This window comes from Danio rerio, chromosome 17 (assembly GCF_049306965.1).
Source record: "Danio rerio strain Tuebingen ecotype United States chromosome 17, GRCz12tu, whole genome shotgun sequence".
In the NCBI taxonomy this organism is placed as follows: Eukaryota; Metazoa; Chordata; class Actinopteri; order Cypriniformes; family Danionidae; genus Danio; species Danio rerio.
Genome location: NC_133192.1, coordinates 18,543,972 through 18,566,500, shown reverse-complemented (window position 1 = coordinate 18,566,500; position 22,529 = coordinate 18,543,972). Strand labels below are relative to the sequence as shown.

Below are 22,529 nucleotides of genomic sequence, written 5' to 3'. Positions count from 1 at the left end.
TGAATTGTTGAAGCTCTGTACTAATGTCAATAAGATAATTCCTTTGTTTTCGACTGTTTGAGGACAATTCATGAGAACAAAAGAAAGTAAAAACAACTAATTGGTCTTCTGTTTTGGCAGAAACATTTTATTTTGTGAAGAAAATGGAAGCATATTTGTTTTTCGGTCTCTAGTTTTTTTTTCCTCCTTTGTCTCGGAGCTCTTATCTGTCATACAGACTTGAATAATTATTGAAATGAGCAGACTGCGCAACAGAATATCTGCTTTTTTTTCTATTTAGTACAGACAGCGAAATTGGGTATATATAAAGAAACACTTTGGCTTTTTTAAATTAATTAAATTCTCTTTTTGAAGCTGCATTCTGGACCAGGCTTACTCTGATAGCGTCTCATAGGCAGATTTTAACTATGTATAAGTTGACTCTCAGGTCACTGAATAGTATTGAGCATTTAAATCGTGTTTTATCACAGTGCAAATTCAAGCTGACACCATGTAAATTAGTCATCAGTGAACATTCACACCCCGCACTACCTCATTTTACGTCAGTCTGGCTTCTTCTCTGCCTGCTCCCCATGCATGAAGGCACACAGGAGCCAAAGTCTCTGACCGTCCCTCTGTCACAGCTGCTTAGAGGAGCAAGAGGTGACGGATCACCACAATCCTCCTCAAATGCTCTTAGGCTGTGTTTACACTAGTGTGTGGTTTTAAAATGTGCCGTTTTTGCTATTATTAAGCCTAGCATCCACGCTGCTCTAAAATTTCTGACCCCTACTTTATGCCGTTTTTATATTTGTGCATTTTTTGTTACCAAAAATTGCTGTTGTTGTGTAAACGAACATGCAAAACATATAAAAAATTTCCCTTTTTTCCTGAAAACGATTCATTAGCAAAAGCTTTTAAAAATTCACTGGATCTGCTGTAGTTTGAAAAGTTGTGTTTTGGTTTATTTAAAATGACTTTGTTTAGTATTCTATTGTGAGTACTCACAAATAAAAACAAACCCGTTACAGCTTTGAGTTCTTACTATTGTATGATCAAAAATTAACGCATTATGTTTGTGTTATGACAATAAAATCTGTGATCCCGCCTGAGCCTCTCGCATACACATGATTTACGATAGTATTGCTAACTTGGCATCATAGCTTGCAGTTAAACAAACACACACATACATTAAATATTACACTACACCATTTAAGGGTTAATTTATACAACAACAGTGTTGCCAAAAATGTATATATATATATTTTTTTGCAATTTGAAAAAAACAAAATCACATTTACTTCACAATGTTTTCAAACTATCTGCGTTTACATATATCCATGAAAGCTGCTAAAAATGTTGTATTATATACGTCAAGGCCAGTGTTTTAAAGTGATGTAAAAAAACGAAAGCAACGGTGGCTTGGCTTTTGCTTCTTATATTATTTGCTATGAGTGTAAGGTGCCGTCTCTGCTTTTGGCGGTTTTGTGAAGTAAATCCATACTTTGTTGATGAAGCTTTAGCAAACAGTTGAGCAACAACACTACTTCACCATTGTTGTTTTATTGTGTCCGTGTATTATTAGCCATGTGTGTAAGGTGCGTTTTTTTTGGTTGTTTTGTGACGTAAATCCATATTTTGTTGATGAAATGTTTAGCCATGGGCAGGTATAAGATTCTGACGGTATGATAACCTTGAATAAAAATATCACGTTTTCACTGTTTGACGGTATTGTGATCACTGCTCTAAAATATATTCTTTTTTAAATTTCTGGGTAAAAAACAAAAAACTTTTTGTCCCCTTTGAACACAATATATTTTATTTTGAGAAACATTTAAGATATTTTGGAACAGTAAACATGTCAGCCTAAATTCAAATCATTCATTGACTTCTGTTCTCTTCACTAGTTTCAAAACCAAAGATTTCTTTACAATTTAAAACGGCATCTTTAGATATTTTTTTCTGCTGAAGAAAATGTTGGCCTAAAAAACAAAAACAATGTAAGTAAAAAATCATACACATTCCTTAGGAATGGTATAGCAGAACTTCTGATGGTTTTCAAACCCCTTTATACCTTGAAAACGGTTATCGTCCTATGCCTAAAAGCATTAGCAAACACTTGAGCAACAACACTACTTCGCCAATGTTGTTTATGTTTGTTTGCGCTTGGCTTTAATCCACAATCCTCTAAACACATTCTACATGCGTACAAGGTCATTATTTTCAAAGAATAATACGCAAAAATGTCTGCGTTTTCCAAAACTTCCATTTTGAAACTGTTTTTTCAGTTTATGCATTTTTAGTCACCATAACACCATTGTTGTGTAAACAAACAGGCAAAACTTTTTGGCTATAAACAGACCCTAAATGATCTGTTGCATTTGCAGACCCACCACACTCACAGATGATAATGTTTTACACTCGTACCGGAATATGAGGAAAGTAGCTACATTAGTTTTTATTAAATAAATAAATTTGGTTGTTAAATTGTTTTGAAAACAATATTCATTCCAAAGGAGAGACATTGTCTTGATTTGTTGTTTATCATCAAGGCCAGTGTAACTTTGTGTTTGATTTGTTATATGTAAATGCATTTTTTCAGATGTTTTTTTTTTACTTCGGTATAACTTATATTGATCATATAACATGTGTTTTATTTAATATTGGTGTAAAAATAATTTTTATTCAAGTTTAATAGTTGTAAATTTGAAGATTTTAATTATTTGCCCCCAATATTTTTCTCTCAATGAAATTTAATAGCCTACTTGCTGTTTTTAATAAATGAAATAATAATAATAGTAATGATAATAAATTGTAAATAAATGATAAATAATAATTGTATATATTGCAATTTTATAGTTTGTTTTGGATAATGTGATTGGAGATCTTTTTCTGAAATATAAAGGTCGGGACGGATCGTTTTCATTTTAAAATGCTGTGGTAAAATGAAAAGTATAAAATTAACCTTAGCTGTCTCTCACAGATCTGCTACATTTTTCAGATCACAAGTGTTGGCAGTTTCAGAAACATTTAGAAGCAAAAGAGAGGGCCTTGATCTGATGAAACTGCGCTGTTACACCACCCCTTCTGTAGTATAATCTACGCCAATCACTATCATTCCTGCTTTCCTCACTTCTAAAATTTTAAATGAACCATAAAACGACAAGGAAGACCGCACAGTAGGGAAGCAGCAAGAGAGTCTGCATAAGAAAGACAAGAAATATGGAAAATGTGGCGTAGCGTTTAGCATATGTGCCCGTAAGTGATGTGGAGCTGCGGTGCCCATACAAGTAATTCAGAGTTAAAAGCAACCTGCTTTGCTTCAATTTTACTAAACCAAATCCTCCCCTCCAAAGATAACACATATGAATATTATGAATATAAACAAACAACATCATTTCACAACTTTATTTTATTTTGTAAAATCAGAAGTACTTAAATAGTATTTTAAAAAAATCGAATTGGAATGTTACCGTTTTCCCATATTTTAAAAACATTCTTTTATTAACCGAAAGTAAAAAAATAAATGAATTATTACAGTAATATAAAATAAATAAATGATATAAAAATGAAATAACATTGAAACATTAGCAACATGTCTTTACTGATGCTAGCTTAAGTTTAAGGTTGTCTATGTTTGTATGCCTGCGTGCATGCATGTGTGTGCATGTGAAAATTAAAAGACCATTTCAAGGTTATTAAGGTTATTATAAGTTGTCTGGATTTGGCATTTATTGACCATTAAAATGTGGTCATGTCATTGACCCATGAACATTTCCACCTATGAACATTTCCTCCTTGTCAAACTATTTCAAAACTAGTAACAAGAGGGAATTTAATCATAGCTGGCACTACTTGACAAGGGTCTTGCTGTCGATCCCAAGTTGTTAGAGCAACAAATAATAGCTTGACTTCTAATTGATTATTTGGGAAAAGTGGTAGAAGGTAGATTTTTCTGATGAATCATCTGTTGAACTGCATTCTAATCATCACAAATACTGCAGAAGACCTATTGAAACCTGCATAGACCCAAGATTCTCACAGAATCAGTAAAGATTGGTGAAGGAAAATAAATGATATAGACAGCCAGATCTCACGAGAAATGTAAGTATTTTGCTCTTTGTCAGTTTACCCCGCTCCTAAACCCCACCGTCATTGGGTGATGAGCAAATCGTACTAGATTGTACTAATTAGATCATACAAATTCATAGAAATTAGCCACTAAATCAAAAAGTTACGAATTGCCGTGATATTGCGTTACATTCAGTATGGGGGCGTGCGAGAGATTGCAGAGAGGATGGCAACATCAACAGCCTGAGGGATCAAGACGTGTGGTGCCCATTACTGTACATTACAAACCACAAGAGAGGGCAAATTCTTCAGCAGGATAGTGCTCCTTCTCATACTTCAGCCTCCACGTTAAAGTTCCCGAAAGCAAAGAAGGTCAAGGTGCTCCAGGATCGGCCAGCCCAATTACCAGACATGAGCATTATTGAACATATCTGGGGTAAGATAAAGGAGGAGGCATTAAAGGTGAATCCAAAGAATCTTGATGAACTCTGGGAGTCCTGCAATTCTTTGCCATTCTGCAGTCGTCCAAGCTCATGGTAGTCATACACAATATCAGTTCTTCTTTCACTGCAGGATGACTTTATATTCCTATACTGTGCATTATTTCTGTTAAGTGACAAGACTTTTGTCTAAGCAAAGTCAGACATTACTGTCCTAATTAAATAAATAAAAATCAAGGCATGGTCATATTTTATTTTGGTAAAATAAGCGTAATCTAGAGGCCTTTGCCTTTCATCTAAGCCACTTCTGGTACCAAATGATTAACTAGAAGTCAAGCTATTATTTGTTGTTCCTAAAACTTGGATAGGTGACACAACTTTTGTCAGGTAGTGTATTGTTAAAACAGCTGCCATAATATTATTTTTTAATATGTAACTCTTTTTGGATTCTTGGAAGCTATAGAAATTAAAAATGTAAAACACATTGGGACCATTGTTTTTGTTTACATCTCTCTAAATTGTCTGAATTATGTGTTCGTTAATTTTAAATAAGTATATTATAATTTAAAATGTCTATTTACAAAAAAAAAAGACTAGGTCAAAATTAAAAAAGTATTAAGATAAAATGTTTTATATATGTTTTATGTTTTATACTGTATGGAATATAGTGTATACTATATGTATGTGTGCAGTAAAAAAATGTGTATATATATATATATATATATATATATATATATATATATATATATATATATATATATATATATAAAATTATTAATATTATTTTAAATTCTATATAAGATTTTTACTTTATACATATATATGTATATATATTGTTTTGAGTGCCTCTCAGTTTTTGATTGCGGACTTTGGCGCCTGGCATTTCTGTGACATTGAAATCCCTTCTGACACATGAGATTACAGAGGTTGTCTTAGTAGAGAATGAAAGTGTCCATTAACTCTCTCTTTCATTGCTGTCTAGAAGTAATAATAAATATTAAAGAGATTTGTGACTTTTATTTGTGCCTCTCTCTTCTATCTTTGACTGTCTCCAATAAAAAAACGAAACCCAAGAAGAGAGGGATTCATGAAGGGCTTGTGGGTTTGCTGTAAGCGCTGCGGCTCTGCGGTTGAAAACAGTTTATTTTCAGTGGCAGGAGAGTTATTGAACTGTTTCTAATCCAGCTCTGAAGCTAAATGAGTGCAGACGAGAGCGGCTGAAACATAACAGAGTAAATCCTTTTGTGCCGGCGCTGGGAGGAGCAGGCAGAGGAGGACGTGCCGGATGGATTCTGTCCTCCTCTTCTCGTTTTTTTTTTTTTTTTTTTTTTTTTTAAGGCGGCTCTAAATTATTCAAATTGTTGCTGCAGTATGGCTACCGTTCGCTATTTATGGCAACTGCGGGTGTCAGAAAGCCCCCTTCAGGGTTTCACTATGAAGCAATCCCGGGCCACACCAAACATCTTAAGGAACTCGGACCATTGTGGAAAATTGACATGGTTATGGAGGATTGAGAACAGTAATATTAGTTAAAGTCAATATTCAGTGAGTGATGGTGTTAACTGTAATGTTTTTAGTATGTTTTAATGGTTAATACATAGTTGTTGTACCCTTCAAAACAATACACAACAATGATATTGAAATCTTATGGCCTCTGCTGCCATCTAGTGCCAAGTAGAGGAGTTGTTAAGCTGTTGTTGTGGTCAAGCCATGAAAATAGAGGACGTTTTAAGGACACTTGCTGTCTTCTGGGTACTTGTTGTGTTTGGTGCTATGCATATGCAAAGATGTAGTTCATTTCTAAGACTGTTCATACTTACAGGCTGTGTTTTAATTATACAACATTCCTCTATTGATGTATGGGTCAAAGATAGAGGTTTCAAGCATTAAACAGTAAAAATGTATACATTTCCCCTTCATACATTAGAATATGTCCTGTTTTCTTCTGAGCCAAAAAATGACTCTTACATGTTTACTGGATTTCCATATAACATCCACTAAAGTGTAAGTGGATGACATTAAAACACTTAAGGGTCATTTTATGCTGTTTAAACTTTAAATAAATGTATCTGTTGTGCTTAATGATGTTTTTATCGCAATTAGTGGTGTTATGTGAAACATTAAAGAAGACTTTTTACTAGCAGTGATGACTTCTACATTATTATTTTTGTACATTTAGTTGATATGGATATTAAAATAGGATGTCTCATTTATTGACCTTTTTGAAAGTGTACTTTATGGCCATTCAAAGGGATAGTTCATCGTAAAATTAAAATTATGTCATCTTTTACACACACTTGACTTGATCCTAACCAGTTTGATTGATTATTTATTATTATTTTGTTTATTTTTTTATTTGAAGAATGTTTTTAAACCTGTAACCATTGACTTCCAAAGTATTTGTTTTTCCTACTATGGATGTGAATGGTGACAGGTTTACAAAATAGTGCAAAACAACTTATTTTGTGTTCAACAGAAACAAAAGGGTGAGTAAATGATGGCAACTTTTATTTTTGTATGCACCTTTGCTTTGAGAAAAATCATAGATTCATTTAGTTTTTAAGACTTAAAACTATTACAATTTACTATTACTTAAAACTATTGGACAATTACGAATTAATATCGTCCCAAACCCCTTTAGATGAAGTTAATCTTATTCAATCATCTGTTTTATTTATGAATTATTTATTTTTGTTTTATTTATGAATAACATGACAATAACATGAATTTCACATGCAGACCAAAGGCTTGGAAAAAGATTTAATTCAAAGATATAGTCACATTTAAGATTCTCTTTTAGGTTTGTTTACGATTTATCAGTTGTTTGATTGCAAAAAAAAAAAAAGTCCCTTATGATAAAATCATGCTCATTGAGATTGACCCTTTGTCATGTATAAGCACATGTAATGTCTCTGTCTTGTTGGAGACTGCATTAACATCATCTAGGTTATTTGCTCTTCTCCTGTGATGCATGAGTTAGCATGCATATGATAGTGTGGGTGTGACCACCTGCAAGACCACCAGTGTAATTACAAACCTGTTTCCTCAGTGATTTGCATTTAGTTAAAATGTTTGCATGTCAAAAAATTACATAAATGAAGAATTATGATGTAAAGTTGAAGTCAGAATTATTAGCCCCCCTGAATTTTTAGCACCCCTGTTTATTTTTTCCCCAATTTCTGTTTAACGAAGAGAAGATTATTTCAACACATTTCTAAACATAATAGTTTTAATAACTCATTTCTAATGACTGATTTCTTTTATATTTGTCATGATGACAGTAATTAATATTTTACTAGATAATTTTCAAGACACTTCTATACAGATTAAAATGACATTTAAAGGCTTAACTAGATTAATTAGGGTAACTATACAAGTTAGGATAATTAGGCAAGTTATTGTATAATGATGGTTTGTTCTGCAGACTATCAGGAAAAAATACAGCTTAAAGGGGCTAATAATTTTGTATAATAATTGCTTATTATTAACTAAAAACTGCTTTTATTCTAGCCAAAATAAAACAAATAAGATTTTTTTCCAGAAGAAAAAATATTATCAGACATACTGTGAAAATTTCCTTGCGCTGTTAAACATCATTTGGGAAATATTTAAAAAAGAAAATTAAAATCAAAGGGGGGCTAATTATTTTGACGTCAACTGTATATATTTGTGTTTTTACAGCGAAAAACAGTTGAAGTCAGATTTATTAGCCCCCCTTTGTTGTTTTTTTCCCTTTTTTAAATATTTCCCAAATCTGGTTATGAATATTTTAGATGAAGCCTTCAAAGTGACATCAGAGAAGGACCGACACTCCAAACATGAAAGCATGGGCAGACTTTTATTGCCAATAAATAAATAAGCGGATTAATTTACACAGATGAATTCTTCACCTAAATAATAACAATATACTTTAGCAAAGTTACCATGGCAAGTTTAGATTTTCACACACTTTAATAACACACAATAGCTGATTGGATGCCATCAAAAATGATTTCAGATTTAAATTGAGCAGCTGGAGAAAAGTGTCTCTTTAAGTCTTAATTTGGCACCACAGGAGCTGATAAAGGTTAAGAGGGACAGCAACTACAGGGACAGCAGCTGCTCTTTTTTTGTGGCACTGCTCAGCAAACGCTCTCTGCCTCACAGGAGAGACATGGACGGTTGAATTGCATTAATGTTCTTGTCATCTTCGGTTTAGAGTTCGCTGTCTGCCGTGGAGCAGCAGGAAGACTGACAATTTAATGAACATTGATTGCCTTTTATGGACGATATTTCTCTCATTATGTCATTGAGACAGAACTCAGTACAGGTCAGTCTGATCCCTGTGTGCTGCACAGATGATAATGATGATGATGATGATGATGGATCATATCGCAGATACACCTTAATTAAGCAGCCAGCGTTTACTCATTGGAAGAAGTTGAATCGATACATTTGTATTGCAGAGCGCCGGCCATCCAGGTTAATAATCACAGCGTTATGACATAAATGTGTTGTTGGTGCCTCAAGCAAGGCCAGTAACATGAGGGAGGGGGAGCATTTGTGGTCCATTTTTATTTTTTTTTTTATTTTTGAAAAAAGGAAAAATAATAAAAACAAGAAGCTATAAATTTTCTTGACTATAGTCTGTGAATCGAAATTGTCAAGGTATTATTTATTTAAAAATTGTGTTTAGGAGTTTTTACTTTTATTTATGTTCTCACTGTATTATTTATTTGATTTTTTACATGTAATTATTTTATATTTAATGCTTATATTAATTTAATTTTATTTTGCATGCTTCACATGCACATCTGGCAAGTGTCCATTAAGACAGGGGTTCTCAAACTTTTCAGCCCGCGACCCCCTAAAATTACAATGCCAGTGACTCGTGACCCCCAATATCCTTTGAGGTGGTTATACATATATAAACCTTGCACTCTGGCGCACATATACCAATAGGCCCAAGTCTATTCATCATTTAATTTTGAAGAACGCCACTGGGAGACTATCCTCCGTGTTTAGTTGTGCCCTGTATTTATATTTAATGTACATGAGTGCTGTAAAGATGTCAAAGTTCTGCACTGGCGCCGTTGTCCTGTGGCAGCTGTTGCATCATCCAAGTGGATGCTGCACACTGGTGGTGGTGTGGAGAGACCCCCCTTCATGATTGTGAAGTGCTTTGGGTGTACGGCCATACACAATAAATGCGCTATATAAATACACATTACATTACATTACAAAGTATATTGTTTTTTTAATGTACCTAGTAACTACTATTTTTTTTCTTCTGCATGCAGGTTATGGATAAAATGTTGTAATTCTAGCAGTTTAATAAAATACATTTGATTTTGGAAATCCCCAAGCGATCCCCTGTCATTGTCTTGTGACCCCCTGGAGGGTCCCGGCCTACACTTTGAGAACCTCTGCGTTAAGACACTAAATATACACATTTATACCTTTTAATATGTATTAAAATATAAATTAAATGTATAAGGGTGTTATAGAAGTTCAAATTTTACATATGTAATTTTAAAATAATAATTAAGTTTTTTTCTTATCATACTTGCTTGAATTTTATTGATTGATTAGTTCACTTATAGTAAATTGTCTTTCAGTGTAAAGTTAGAAAATTCTGCAAAATTCTGACCATAGTTAAAATAATTGATAAATATTTTATTTTTATTTTATTTCACTTGCATACTTTATTGCATACTTGATGAGTGTATAACTTTTACTTTACTTTTTTTCTGTGTACAAGATTTGGGCATTCTTACAAATCTTTGGGCATTCTTGCACATTTTACACAATTTTATCTATTTTTCGTGTTTTGTATGTAAACTAATAATAAATAGTTTATCTTAATATTATATATATTGCTTAATAAATGTGAATATACTGTTTGTAATATTTAATCATTTGTAAGAAATTAATTAATAGTATTATTAACAATGAATCCATAATAATAAATAATTGTCCATTTTACTTGCATTAAAAATCCCAAAAGAGTTATTGGTAATTGTATTTAATTAATGCTTTATTTATTCATGTATTTATTATCTCTTAAATAAAACTAGATAAAAATATGTCTGAAATGCATCATGTTCATGAAGTAATTGCATGAAAAATTGTTATTAAAACTTTTAGTTGTCACATGCTGGGGACAATGCTTTAAATCTGACCCATCTCCTCATTTGCATATTCCCCTGTTTCTGTCCAAATGCATGCAGGATCTGTTTGTGAAAGATAATACGCATCCAAAAATTCAGAAGCAGTGCTTAGAAAAGACCAAAAAAAGAAAGAAAAAAAGATTCCGATTAAACATTCCATCTATTCAGTCATCAATTAGTGAGATGGAATGTCAGTTAAAGCCCTTTTATTTATTGAATTAGCCTCTCCCAGGAGTAATGCTTTTTGCAGCTCATTTGACTTTCATGAACCGTGTTTCATTCGTGCATGTGATTGAATAAGTTCTGAGTTCATTATTTACATAGGGAAAACAAAAGCTGGGCTTAATTAATGTACCGAAATGTCAAATGCGTGCTGCATTTTTATCCAGCCACATGAACTGTATTAATTATCCCAGCTTAAATGAAAGAAAGAGAGCTGCGTTTTACAGGTTAATACCATCACATGTTCTGACACTGACTGATGAGATGCTTTCAAAGCAAACAGAGGTATATCAAGTCGTTCAAGATGGCTGTTGTGTAACGTTGACCAAAAAGAAAAACAGCGCCATCATGTGAAGATGTGATTTCTCGTTCCTTTATCACATCCTCCATGGCTGTTTCTGTCCATCCGCATCAAGCCAGCGCTCAATAACCTTGATACAAAATCATTTTTATTTGCTTTCACTCGCATTTAATGGTCAGATACTGTCTCGAGGTTTAGTCCCACTTCTCTGTTTCTCTCTTTGCTGTCTTCAGCAGTGGCAGCGCGACCTGGATTTCTCTCCCACTCTCTGCTTAGTATGCTCGGTGTAAAATTAAAATTGGCGGCGGCCCCAGGGAGGATTGAAAAGCAACTAATCGCACATAATAACATATTGATCGCTGTGTAATTGTAGAGTTTGTCAGCGGTTTCCTTATGTCGATATTTAGGATGCATGCGTTTAGGATGGAGTTTTCACAGCTGAGGATTAAATGAGCATCTATTGTTGGTCCTCGCTTGGAACCTGTGATCGTTTTTGATTTTGTGAAGTCTGCTGTGTGTTTTCCGAGAAATTCATCTGAGGAACAATTATCGTGAGCATCTGATTGAGCCATTTAAAACGAGTCGAAAGTCCTAGGTTTGGTTTTAATATTATGAGGAGCCCTTCCAACTCAAAGTGTTGCAGATGAACCATCATTTTGCCTGATTGTTTGAAATAGTTGTATAGTGCAAGTATATGTTTGTTCAATGAATCCTACATACACTGAAATAAGTGTCTGTCTAATGGTTCATTTAAGAATGTGGGTGCTATCTGAGTCCTTTGTAAAGATAAGTGTCTTGTAATCCCATCTAAGACAGTAATAGATTCCACTGGCATACTTTATCATTTTTAAATCAGTCCAAATGGATCATTTCTGAGTTTTTGAGACTATATATATGCTGTAAAAATTGTAACCATGATTATTACATCCAAAATAACAGTTATTTGTGTGTGCGTATATATATATGTGTGTGTGTGTGTGTGTTTTTTTTTTTGTTATGTATATGTGATACACACGCTTACAGTACATAAAAACAAAACAATACCGAGCAATTTTGTTAAATAGAAATTTAATAGAGGTGTCAAAATTAATTGTTTCTGCAATGCACCACGATGCAGACACAAACAATTCGGTATCGGTTTAGTAATAATCAGAACCGATTATGATGTACTGACATAATTTATCACATATGTGTTATATGGTGGTACTGTAGCTTACTATGCAAAAGGAGTCGACCACGAGAAGTTAATTTAAAATGCTCCAACTACTTTAAATACTTTAGATAACTGCACAATTTACTGCTTGTGAGTTTGCTGGACAGTCTTTCACTGACAGTAAAGTACATCAGAACCCAGCTAGGAAAAAATGACAGCTGTAAACTCTCTTGCAATCTCTGTGGCCCCTTTGGCCTGCTGGTGTGTTGGTGAGGTAACGTTTTATCTCCTGTCTTAGCTGTTACAACAGTAACATTACTTGTGGATCAAGATAAAAGCGTGTCTGAAGAGCGAGTTATCTCCACTGCGTTGCCGTCTATAATGGATCAGCTGATCGCAGCAGTCGTTTAACATAAGTGTCTGTCACTGTTTGCTGAACACCGCCAGAGCCGTGCTGACCATTAGAGCCAATCGCAGCCTTTCTATTGAGCATGTGATCAATCGTAGGCATTTAAGAACTCACTTAACAACACTCAAAAATCAAGCGGGATAATATTTACATTAATAAATTTGCAATAAATGCTCATGTTCTCTGTGCATGTACTTTAGTTTTGTTTATTACATTCAAAAAGAGTGTTTTCTTTGAGCTGGTAAAATTAAAGATACAGTACTGTACATATATCTGATTGCTTTTATTAAAGGACAAAATTGTATTACTAATATTATATAAATATAAATATATTTATTAATGATCCATTTTAATGCAAAAATTATTGTGTTGCTAAGTAAAATATCAAATTGTTTATGGAAAGTATCGTCAATGCACTGTGAAGAATCGAATTGAACAATGTTTGAACTGAACTGTGGGACCAGTGTAGGTTTACACCCCAGATATGTAAATTCATATATAATTTGTATCATATACAAAACATTTTCTCAAATATCTGCATGCATGTATTTATATATGCATAATAAATATACACAATACACACACTTAAATTATTAGTATTTATTTTGTGTGTGTGTGCCACAAAAACAAAAACAAAAATGGATTCCTTGTTTCTTTGGGCTGCCCTCCAATCAGCCTGGACCAATTTGCAGACGCCGCACCATTGCTACTAAATTTGCTAAATTTTTAGCTTGAAGTGGGATTCCTGCTATAAAAACCTGCCCTCAACTGTATCTTTTTTTTCTTTACCTACATGTCTACATGCTCTGTAGTCAGAGACATTTAATGCCCAGCTGACTTTTCTAATACTTTCATACGGCGTGTTTCCTGACCCGCAATGCACTAAATGAAAGTGAGAGAGAGAGTTTTAGAGAAAGGGCATCGCTTCATCCATCAGTGATGTGTCTGGCTGTCCGTCTGTGTGTCAGCTGGCTGAAAAGAGCAGATGTCTTCAACATTCCCTGTGGCAGGAGCGATCTGTTCATTTACCTGTTGAGCCAGTTAATGGAAACCTGTGGGAGACTTGCACAGAATGTGTTAACTTGAATTTAGTCAAACGTCTCCACAGGAAGATGACTTTCTTTCTTTTTTTGTCAGCCATCACCTTGACTGTGCAGGCTATTGTTTTTTGCTGTTTTGCAATGTTATTTAGGACTGTAAAAACACTGAAATATATATGCTTTGTGGGAAACATTTCTTAGCTTCTCTGGATTTATTAGGTTTGGATTTGAGTAAAATGTTAGTTTTTGTTTTATTCTATTAAGGTCTGATAATATTTCAAATAAAACTATTTTTGTCAGAAAATGATATTTAGTCAAATTAATAGTTGTGATTTGTTGTGATTGAAAATTGTTCCACCAGGTATTACTTTGTTCTAGTCTTCTGAAGTGAAAACATTATTACTGTGTTGTCTAAAAAAAAATAAAAACATGTCTGAAATCATGGCACCTTTTTGGGGTTATTCTATGTCATAAAAAGTCTAACTGACAACATATTAATTTTATATCCGAAAGTAATGTCATATAGTGTGCAGGATAAAAAATAACAACAACAATAAATACTCATAAACATAAACGTGGTCTCTTATTGAAACCTTTTTTTGTGAGTCTAAAATGTGTTATGTCAGAACAAATAAAAATAAAGGAAAAGTAACCAACAGTTCTCCCGAATAAAAAAAAAAAAAAAAAACTTGATGTTAACTTACTCCCCCTCGGACCATTCAATAGGTATGTGACTTTTTCTCCTTTAGTTAAGTTTTAGCTGAAACTGGTGATTCATAAAAATACATGGATAAAAAAAAACAGACAAAACAAAAGTTATACCTATTGATCCTGGGGTCACAGAGGTCACCAGTAGCCTGCACCGTTGATACAAGGCAGGATGGGTCCATGCTTTCATGTTGTTGAAGCCAATTTCTGACCCTACCATACGAATGTCACAGCAGAAATCGAAACCCATCAGACCAGGCAACGTTTTTCCAAATCTTCTATTATCAAATTTTGGTGGACCTGTGCGAATTGTAGCCTCAGTGTCCTGTTCTTAGCTTACAGGAGTGGCACCCGATGTGGTCTTCTGCTGCTGTAGCCCATCCGCCTCAAGTTTGGACGTGTTGTGTGTTCAGAGATGCTCTTCTGCATACCTCAGTTGTAGTGATTGTTTTTTTTTTTTGAGTTGCTGTTGCCTTTCTGACAGCTCGGACCAGTCTGGCCGTTCTCCTCTGACTTCTGGCATCAACAAGGCATTTGCACCCACAGAACTGCCGCTTACTGGATTTAAAATTTTTTTTTTCCAGACCCTTCTCTGTAAACCCTAGAGGTGGTTGTGCGTGAAAATTTCAGTAGATCAGCAGTTTCTAAAATACTCAGACCAGCCCGTCTGGCACCAACAAACATGCCACTTTCAAAGTCACTTAAACCACCTCTCTTTCTCATTCTGATGCTCGGTTTGAACTGCAGCAGATCGTCTTGACCATGTCTACATGCCTAAATGCATTGAGTTGCTGCGATGTGATTGGCTGATTAGAAATTTGTGATAACAAGCAGTTGGACAGGGGTACTTAATAAAGTGGCCAGTGAGTACATATTACGATTTGAAAACAATTAAACCAGATGACTTGATATATCTATTTGTAAATAATTAGTCTGATTGGTATGATTCTGTAGGGGAGTGCATCAGCATATTATAAACAATCTACAAAAATAGATTAATACAATAAAGAAAACAATACAATTGAAATAAACAGTGTTTTACAGTGTTTTTAAGAGTTTTTAGGTAAATGAATCAAAATGAAACTAGTTAATCGTTGTTAAAGTTACAAATGATACAATTTCTTATGCATGAATGTTTTTATAATCAATATACAAGCCTCAAAAACACAGCTAAATTAAAATACAGACTTAACTTTGCATGTTCTGTGATGTAATATTGGGAATGATCACATGGCGATATCGATATGAAACAATATATTGTGCAGCCCTAATCCTCTCACAGTATTTACTTCATAAACTATAATGTTTTTCTAAAAACAGATCTTGTGTGTTTTGTCTACAGAGGCGTCCATCTTGAGCTACGATGGCAGCATGTATATGAAAGTGGTGATGCCGACCGTTATGCACACTGAAGCGGAGGACGTTTCTCTGCGCTTCATGTCTCAGCGGGCATACGGCCTGCTCATGGCCACCACGTCACGCGACTCCGCCGATACGCTTCGGCTAGAGCTGGACGGCAGTCGCGTCAAACTCACGGTCAACTTAGGTATTGTATAAAACCCCCTCCTTCAGGATGCAGTGCTTCTTCTTTCTCTCTTTCTCTCTCTATTTATCTGTCTCTCTTTCCTTTCTCTCTCTTTCTGTCTGTCATTCCAGAGCCACCCTCCCAGTTCATCATTACCTTCATTAATACGATATATTAAGATGTTGTTTTTTTGTTTCTCTTTATTTGCATGGTTCACCAGACATTCAATTATGTTCCGTTTAAATTGATTGTTTTCCTTTTAAAGTAATTGACAGTAAATTGAACTCAAATTGTACTTATTAATTGATGCTAGGGATGGGCGGTATGAACTGTAATTTAATAATAATAAAACTGCATGCTATAATTTTACTGTACATATAATAAAGTATTTAACATACTACAATAAAGTTATTTGTTAGGGGATTTTTAAATAAAATAGTGTTTATTATGTCATTTATTTCAGAACATGACAAGATAAATGTAGTTACTAAAGAGGAACATTTAAAATATTTTAATTGAAAATATTTCAAATTAAATAAACAAACAAAATGTATTAACCTTGGAATGGTTCTCAGGATTGTGTTCACATAATAATTCACATATTATTATATGTGAGGTTTTTTTTTTTTATTAAAGTTGTGTGAATTTGGTGACATTTTATCTAGAAAACCTGATCCCCTTATAATTCTTGCGATATGGAATGCAAAATAAAAAATAAAGCTCAAAAGACCCTTTCCACATTTTCGGGTTTCTCAGTAGAGGAAGTCGTCATAGTTGGGAAAACTTAAAGTGCAATGAATAAGAGAATAAAACAATTTTTTTTACAATCTTATTTGCTCAAATAATAAAAGAAAGACTCCATGATGGTGTTATCAAGACTTTAAGAAAAAGAAAAAAAAAATGTGTGAGACTGATGACGGCACCCAGAGGAGAAAATAATGTTAAATTAACTGTCCTGTTCTATAGACACTGCATTAGAAACACCTCGCCGTAATTCATTTTTTGTCATTTAAAGCAAAGATAATACATACATTAATACATGTTTTTTATTTTATTTAAATATTAAACACTTTCAAGGAATTAACACTAACTACTCCACCAAGAATATTTGGATTGCATTTCTTAACTTCTATGTTGCTAACACATTCGATGCATTTTTTTTCAACACATCCTATTTCTAAAATATCAGCCTCTACCAAATGGTTGATATGTCGATTTATGGTAAAAGTACCAGACTTAATACATATACTATAAACAATCTGAAAGTATGACCAATTTATTTTAAAATATTCACAATAAAACATTTTTGAATACTAAATTACCTTTATTTATTTGAAGTATGCCATAAATTATTTCAGTTTCTCATTTAAAATTCTTTCTTACTTTTATTTATTTTTTTAACAATAAAACCAAAATCCAGTGTAGTAGTGCAACAGAATGTTTGTTTGATTTTTATTATATTATTATTTTATTTTTTGTAAACAAACAATACTGTGTATGTAAGCCATTATTTAAAACAGTCATTATTTAAAATTGTAAAAACATGGTCAACCATTCAGTATATGGGCAGTCAAAGGCTTAAGATGGTGATGACTGTTAAATGCGTCATAACAGGCTTGTGAAAAGGGTCCATATCTTGGAAAATAAATAAATAAAATAAATAAATCACTTGACAGGGAGTCAGAACAACTAAAATACAGGCTTATAAAGTATGTAAATGTTTTATTTATGGCGACCTGCAGCCTATTTATATTCTGAATTAAATTGTAAAGCATTTCATGCACGGCATTTTTATTTAAGCAGCTGTGTCCAATTTTACATATACATTTTTATTGTTTGGGATTAATCAGAAATTTCATTTTCAGGGTGTCCGCGGGGGCTTTAAAAGTCTTAAAATGCCTTAAATTCTCTAAAAAAATTGTGTTATATGTCTTATACATTTTTAAACAGGTCTTAATTTTTCTTTGTCCAAGTACAGCTACCCAATTGGGCCGACATACATGCAATCACCAACAATCCATCCTAATAAAATCAGGGAAAGAAAACTAAAAACAATTACACAGTTCCTCATAACAGAGCAGTTTATCCCTTTACGTTATCTTCCATTCATACAAAAACTATTTACAGAAATAAGGGCTAGTAGACATAATATTTATAAATAGACATGAAACTTATGGTTTTATAAGAGTAATGCATTAGGTTGCATAGAAGATATACTTAATCAATTTGGACCAAAAGGCCAACAAACAAATATGTTGATTATTTATGTAATTCCCTCTACAGTAAAAATACTTTTAACAATGATAAACTTGTCATTAAAAAAAAAAAAAGAAATATTATGTTGAAAATAGTGTTTACAGCTACAATTGTCTTGTTTTGACAGATTAAAGTATATCCCCAAGAAATAATTACATTTGCTTTGTTTAGTTTTTGTGGCAAACCATGCCATTACAAATAATTATTAGTGTTTAGCCCTGTATAAGTCTAAAATTTCATTTAAATGGTCCTAAAAGAATCTTAAAAACTCTGAAATTTGACTTGAAACCTGTAGAACCTGAGATATTTCTAAAATATTTTTATTGTTTTCTTTATTAACCATAATATTGTGCTATAAAATGATCTGTTCAGTATAGAGTATAAAACCACCATACTGCCCAGACCTACCTGACACAATGTTTGGTGCATCTTTTGAATATAAAGCCATGATCATTGTCATAGTGAAGCCAAAAACTCCTTCGAGACAGTCACAGCACTGCATACCAGCATAACATTTTTATTTGTTTGTTGTTCGATACTAACTTTTAAATGATGCTTAATTTTTTTCTTTGTTTTTATGATTGCAAACCCCTTCCAAGTGTTGTGACTTTCTGATTGTCAACTTAACACTAGTTCTTGTCATATTTTCAGTAACTCTTTTTCTGGCAAACTTCACGTTCTGTCTCAGTTGGTTCCATTCGTACCGCATTTGTGCTTTGGTTGGTATTTCCTTTCTGTTACATCACATCCTTTAAACCCCGGTCACCTCTCCCTCCCACTTCTCCCGTTCTCTGACACACACATTCTCCATGCTTTGTTAAAAGATGGTATTCACCCCTTCAAAGGCCCTTAGCCTGCGGCCCGGTCGGCAAACAGCCCGAGAACAGAGCTCTCAGCTTCACCTGCAGCTGGTAGCACCTCTCAATCCTCGACACCACACCGTTTTTGCTAGACCAAAGATCAGACAGAATAACTGCTCATTAAGTCACTGTGTCATCATTAAAGAAAGTGACATAACTCGCACCTCACTGCAGGAAACAGCCTGAGGTTTGACAGTAGAACTGATGGTCTGCGACAGCTCAGTCCTAGCAGAGACGAACGCACGCTGTAAACATACTGAAAGAGACAAGAACCACCGCATACACTCAGAACTCATCCTGAAATCAGCCTGTCAGATGTAAACCACAAACGTTTGGCGTGTTTGTAGTCTCAGTAGCTTTCAAAATCCAAGTCCTTTCACTTTTTGCACTGCACAAGTTCACAGTTGTCGGTTAGCTAGCATGTTGAGTGCTCATTTTGACACGTCAGACCTCAGGAAGAAGATCTAGTTTGGAGGTACTGAGGCCACTGCATGGTGCTGGTGCTTTTTGTATCGAGGCTGTTTGCTCCCACTTTTCTGTTGCGGTTGACGACACATGGTAAATCCAGCCACACAGAACCCAACTCAGAGCATCAAAATGAGCTTATAGTAGCTTTTAGTGCTATCAAAATTGATGTACATTCAAGAAAATCTGCCCTTACGCCAACTTCTTGCTAAATGCATTTAAAGCTAGCCTATATAGCAAATTTAGCTAATGAGCTGGTGTGTTTTCAATGGGGCAGAAGCTTAGGGAGAAAATTTCAATGCTTTGTTTGGTAAATAAAACTAAATTAAGCTGTGGGTTGAATAATCTTTGTGGTTGGTGAGCTCCAAGCGGCCATTTTATTAAGTGAAATTGCTTATATCAGTTTAATCTGTTTAGCCATTTAAACAATTGGCCATTAAATTGTTGTTTACATATACATGGACATGTATAATATCTTCATCTATTTCTAATAGACATAGTCTTTACATTAAATCGTAATCTATTTGATATATCAAAAAACAAAATGGCCGTCTCTTTGCATGTGGACGTCCCCGGAAGGGTGGAATTATTGTTTTTGGATGTCTGCAGCTGTAACCTTGAAGGATGCAATTTCATCTGTCACTTATTTTCCCCCATCTAGACTGTATCAGGATAAACTGTAACTCCAGTAAGTTAACACTCAAGTTTCATTTTGCTCCTAATGATGTTGAAAGCAATGTCTTAAGTCTTGTACCTTTTCCTCCATTTAGTCAAGGAGAGTTTGCATCTAGTGACAGGGTCAGTTCGTGGAACACGATTTTAAAATGGTGGTGACTTAATAATCATGGCTGGTTTTCGACGGCCTATAATTTGCCTGTCATGTCAATCTATTTCCTGCTCTATTAGCATCTCATATAGGAGAGTTTTAATTTGATGGTATCTTCTAAATGACTAAGGAATGCAGTATTTCAAGTTAATGCATGCGTTATTATGAGACATTATTGTGCATGTGGAAGTATATTTTATTTGCAACCTTTACAACTACACTACCTGACAAAAGTCTTGTCGTCGTTCCCAGTTGTAAGAGCAACAAATAATAACTTGACTTCTAGTTGATCATTTGGAAAAATGGCAGAAGATCTTTTCAGATTATTCATCTGTTGAACTCCATCCCAATCATCACAAATACTGCATATGACCTATTGGAACCCGCATGGACCTGAGATTCTTACAGAAATCAGTGAAGTTTGGTGAAGGAGTAATCATGGTTTGGAGTATGGAGGCATGCAAGAGATCTGCATAGTGGATTGCAACATCAACAGCCTGAGGTATCAAGACATTTGTGCTGCTCATTATGTTACAAACCACAGGATAGGGCAAATTTTTCAGCAGGATAGCGCTCCTTCTCATACTTCAGCCTCCACATCAAAGTTCCTAAAAGCGATAAAGGTCAAGGTGCTCCTAGATTGGCCAGCCCTGTCACCAGATATAATGATTATTGAGCATGTCTGGAGTAAAAAGAAGGAGAAGGAGGCATTGAAGATGAATCCAAAGAACCTTGATGAACTCTGGGAGTCCTGTAAGACCACTTTCTTTGCCATTCCAGATCACTTCATTAATAAGTTCTTTGAGTCATTGCTGAGATATATGGATACGTCTCAGCTTATGGGAGCCATGGGATATTAATTCTTTTTCCACTGCACCATGACTTTATATTTTATACTGTACATTATTTCTGTTAAGTAACAAGACTTTTGTCTAAGCAAAGTCAGAACTTACTTTTCTAATTAATTAATTAAAAATCAAGGCATGACCATATTTTATTTAGCTAAAACAAGAGTAATCTAGAGGCCTTTGCCTTTCATATAACCCACTTCTGATGCCATATGATCAACTAGATGTCAAGCTATTATTTGTTGTTCCTGAAACCAGGGTGGGCGACAAAACTTTTATTAGGGAGTGTATATTTGTAATTCAGGTTTTAAAGTCACATTATGAAGTCACCACATATCAGCTCTGTGCCTAAAAATAAAGCAAAATACTTTTGCATACAAAGCGCATAATTTAACATTGTTATAGCTGGGTCTACTTTCTGCTTATTCTTGTAATATGATTCAATATGTTTATTTTGCAATGCCACATTATTTGTAAGGAAAATTACTGCATTTAATTATATGATCATTAATGTATTGATTTATTATAAAGAAAAATGCTTTCAGAAACATGCAGTTCAACCATTGCCTGCTGTTCTTAGATTTAAAGTGTAGAAATGTCTTTTTTCAGTTCTACAATTAATTTAGCAACGATAGTTTATTATTTATTTATTACATTGTTTTTGCAGTTTTGGCACAAAAAATGCTTTTACTCAAAAATAAGTATTGGATCCTCTCAATGACAGTGTTCTGAAGATCATCATTTAAAAAAAGGGAAAATAAAATGGTGAGAAAAATGTTACCACTATACTTTACATTTGATTGTGATCATGATTTTGCATGACGAGGTAAGAAAACCTTAATGCAGATGTCTCATATTTGCATACAGTGTGCATGTTTTACAAATGTGTGAATTTGTAAATGCATGGCTGCTTATAATAGAAATCTAAAAGAAATATGGCATATTGCAAATTAGAAATAATAGAATATTATTGAAATATACTGCAATATAACGATTGCAGACAGGATGACTGTATCCTAATGACTATACAGTAAGGTCACTCTAGATATAAAGTGTTTGTGTCAAATATTGAGGGATGGCTTTGCAGTGCTGGAAATGCACCAAATGCTTCAAAGTAAATGTAATCCTCAACCACACATTCATCAGTCATTCTGATCAAGTAGCAAGCAGTCACATCATGCTAGATTAGTCTCACATCTCTTTACCTGCACCAGTTCACACTTTCCATCACTCAGATTAATATAATGCCACTAATTAGAATGATGTGCTTATCAGAG

At 34.0% G+C, this 22,529-nt stretch overlaps 1 protein-coding gene across 25 annotated transcripts in view; it reads left to right on the top strand.

Moving 5' to 3' along the window:
- Positions 1-22,529, top strand: part of nrxn3a (neurexin 3a) — a 546,951-nt gene that overhangs the window by 149,277 nt on the left and 375,145 nt on the right. For 17 of the 25 annotated variants that reach the window (XM_073927387.1, XM_021467198.3, NM_001430850.1 and 14 more), the window contains 2 exons: positions 15,815-16,018; positions 20,240-20,266. In XM_073927387.1, coding sequence (XP_073783488.1) covers positions 15,815-16,018; positions 20,240-20,266 — 231 coding nt within the window. The remainder of the gene's footprint in view (positions 1-15,814; positions 16,019-20,239; positions 20,267-22,529) is intronic. The other 8 variants (XR_002455904.3, XM_021467201.3, XM_073927388.1 and 5 more) reach the window with 1 other exon arrangement.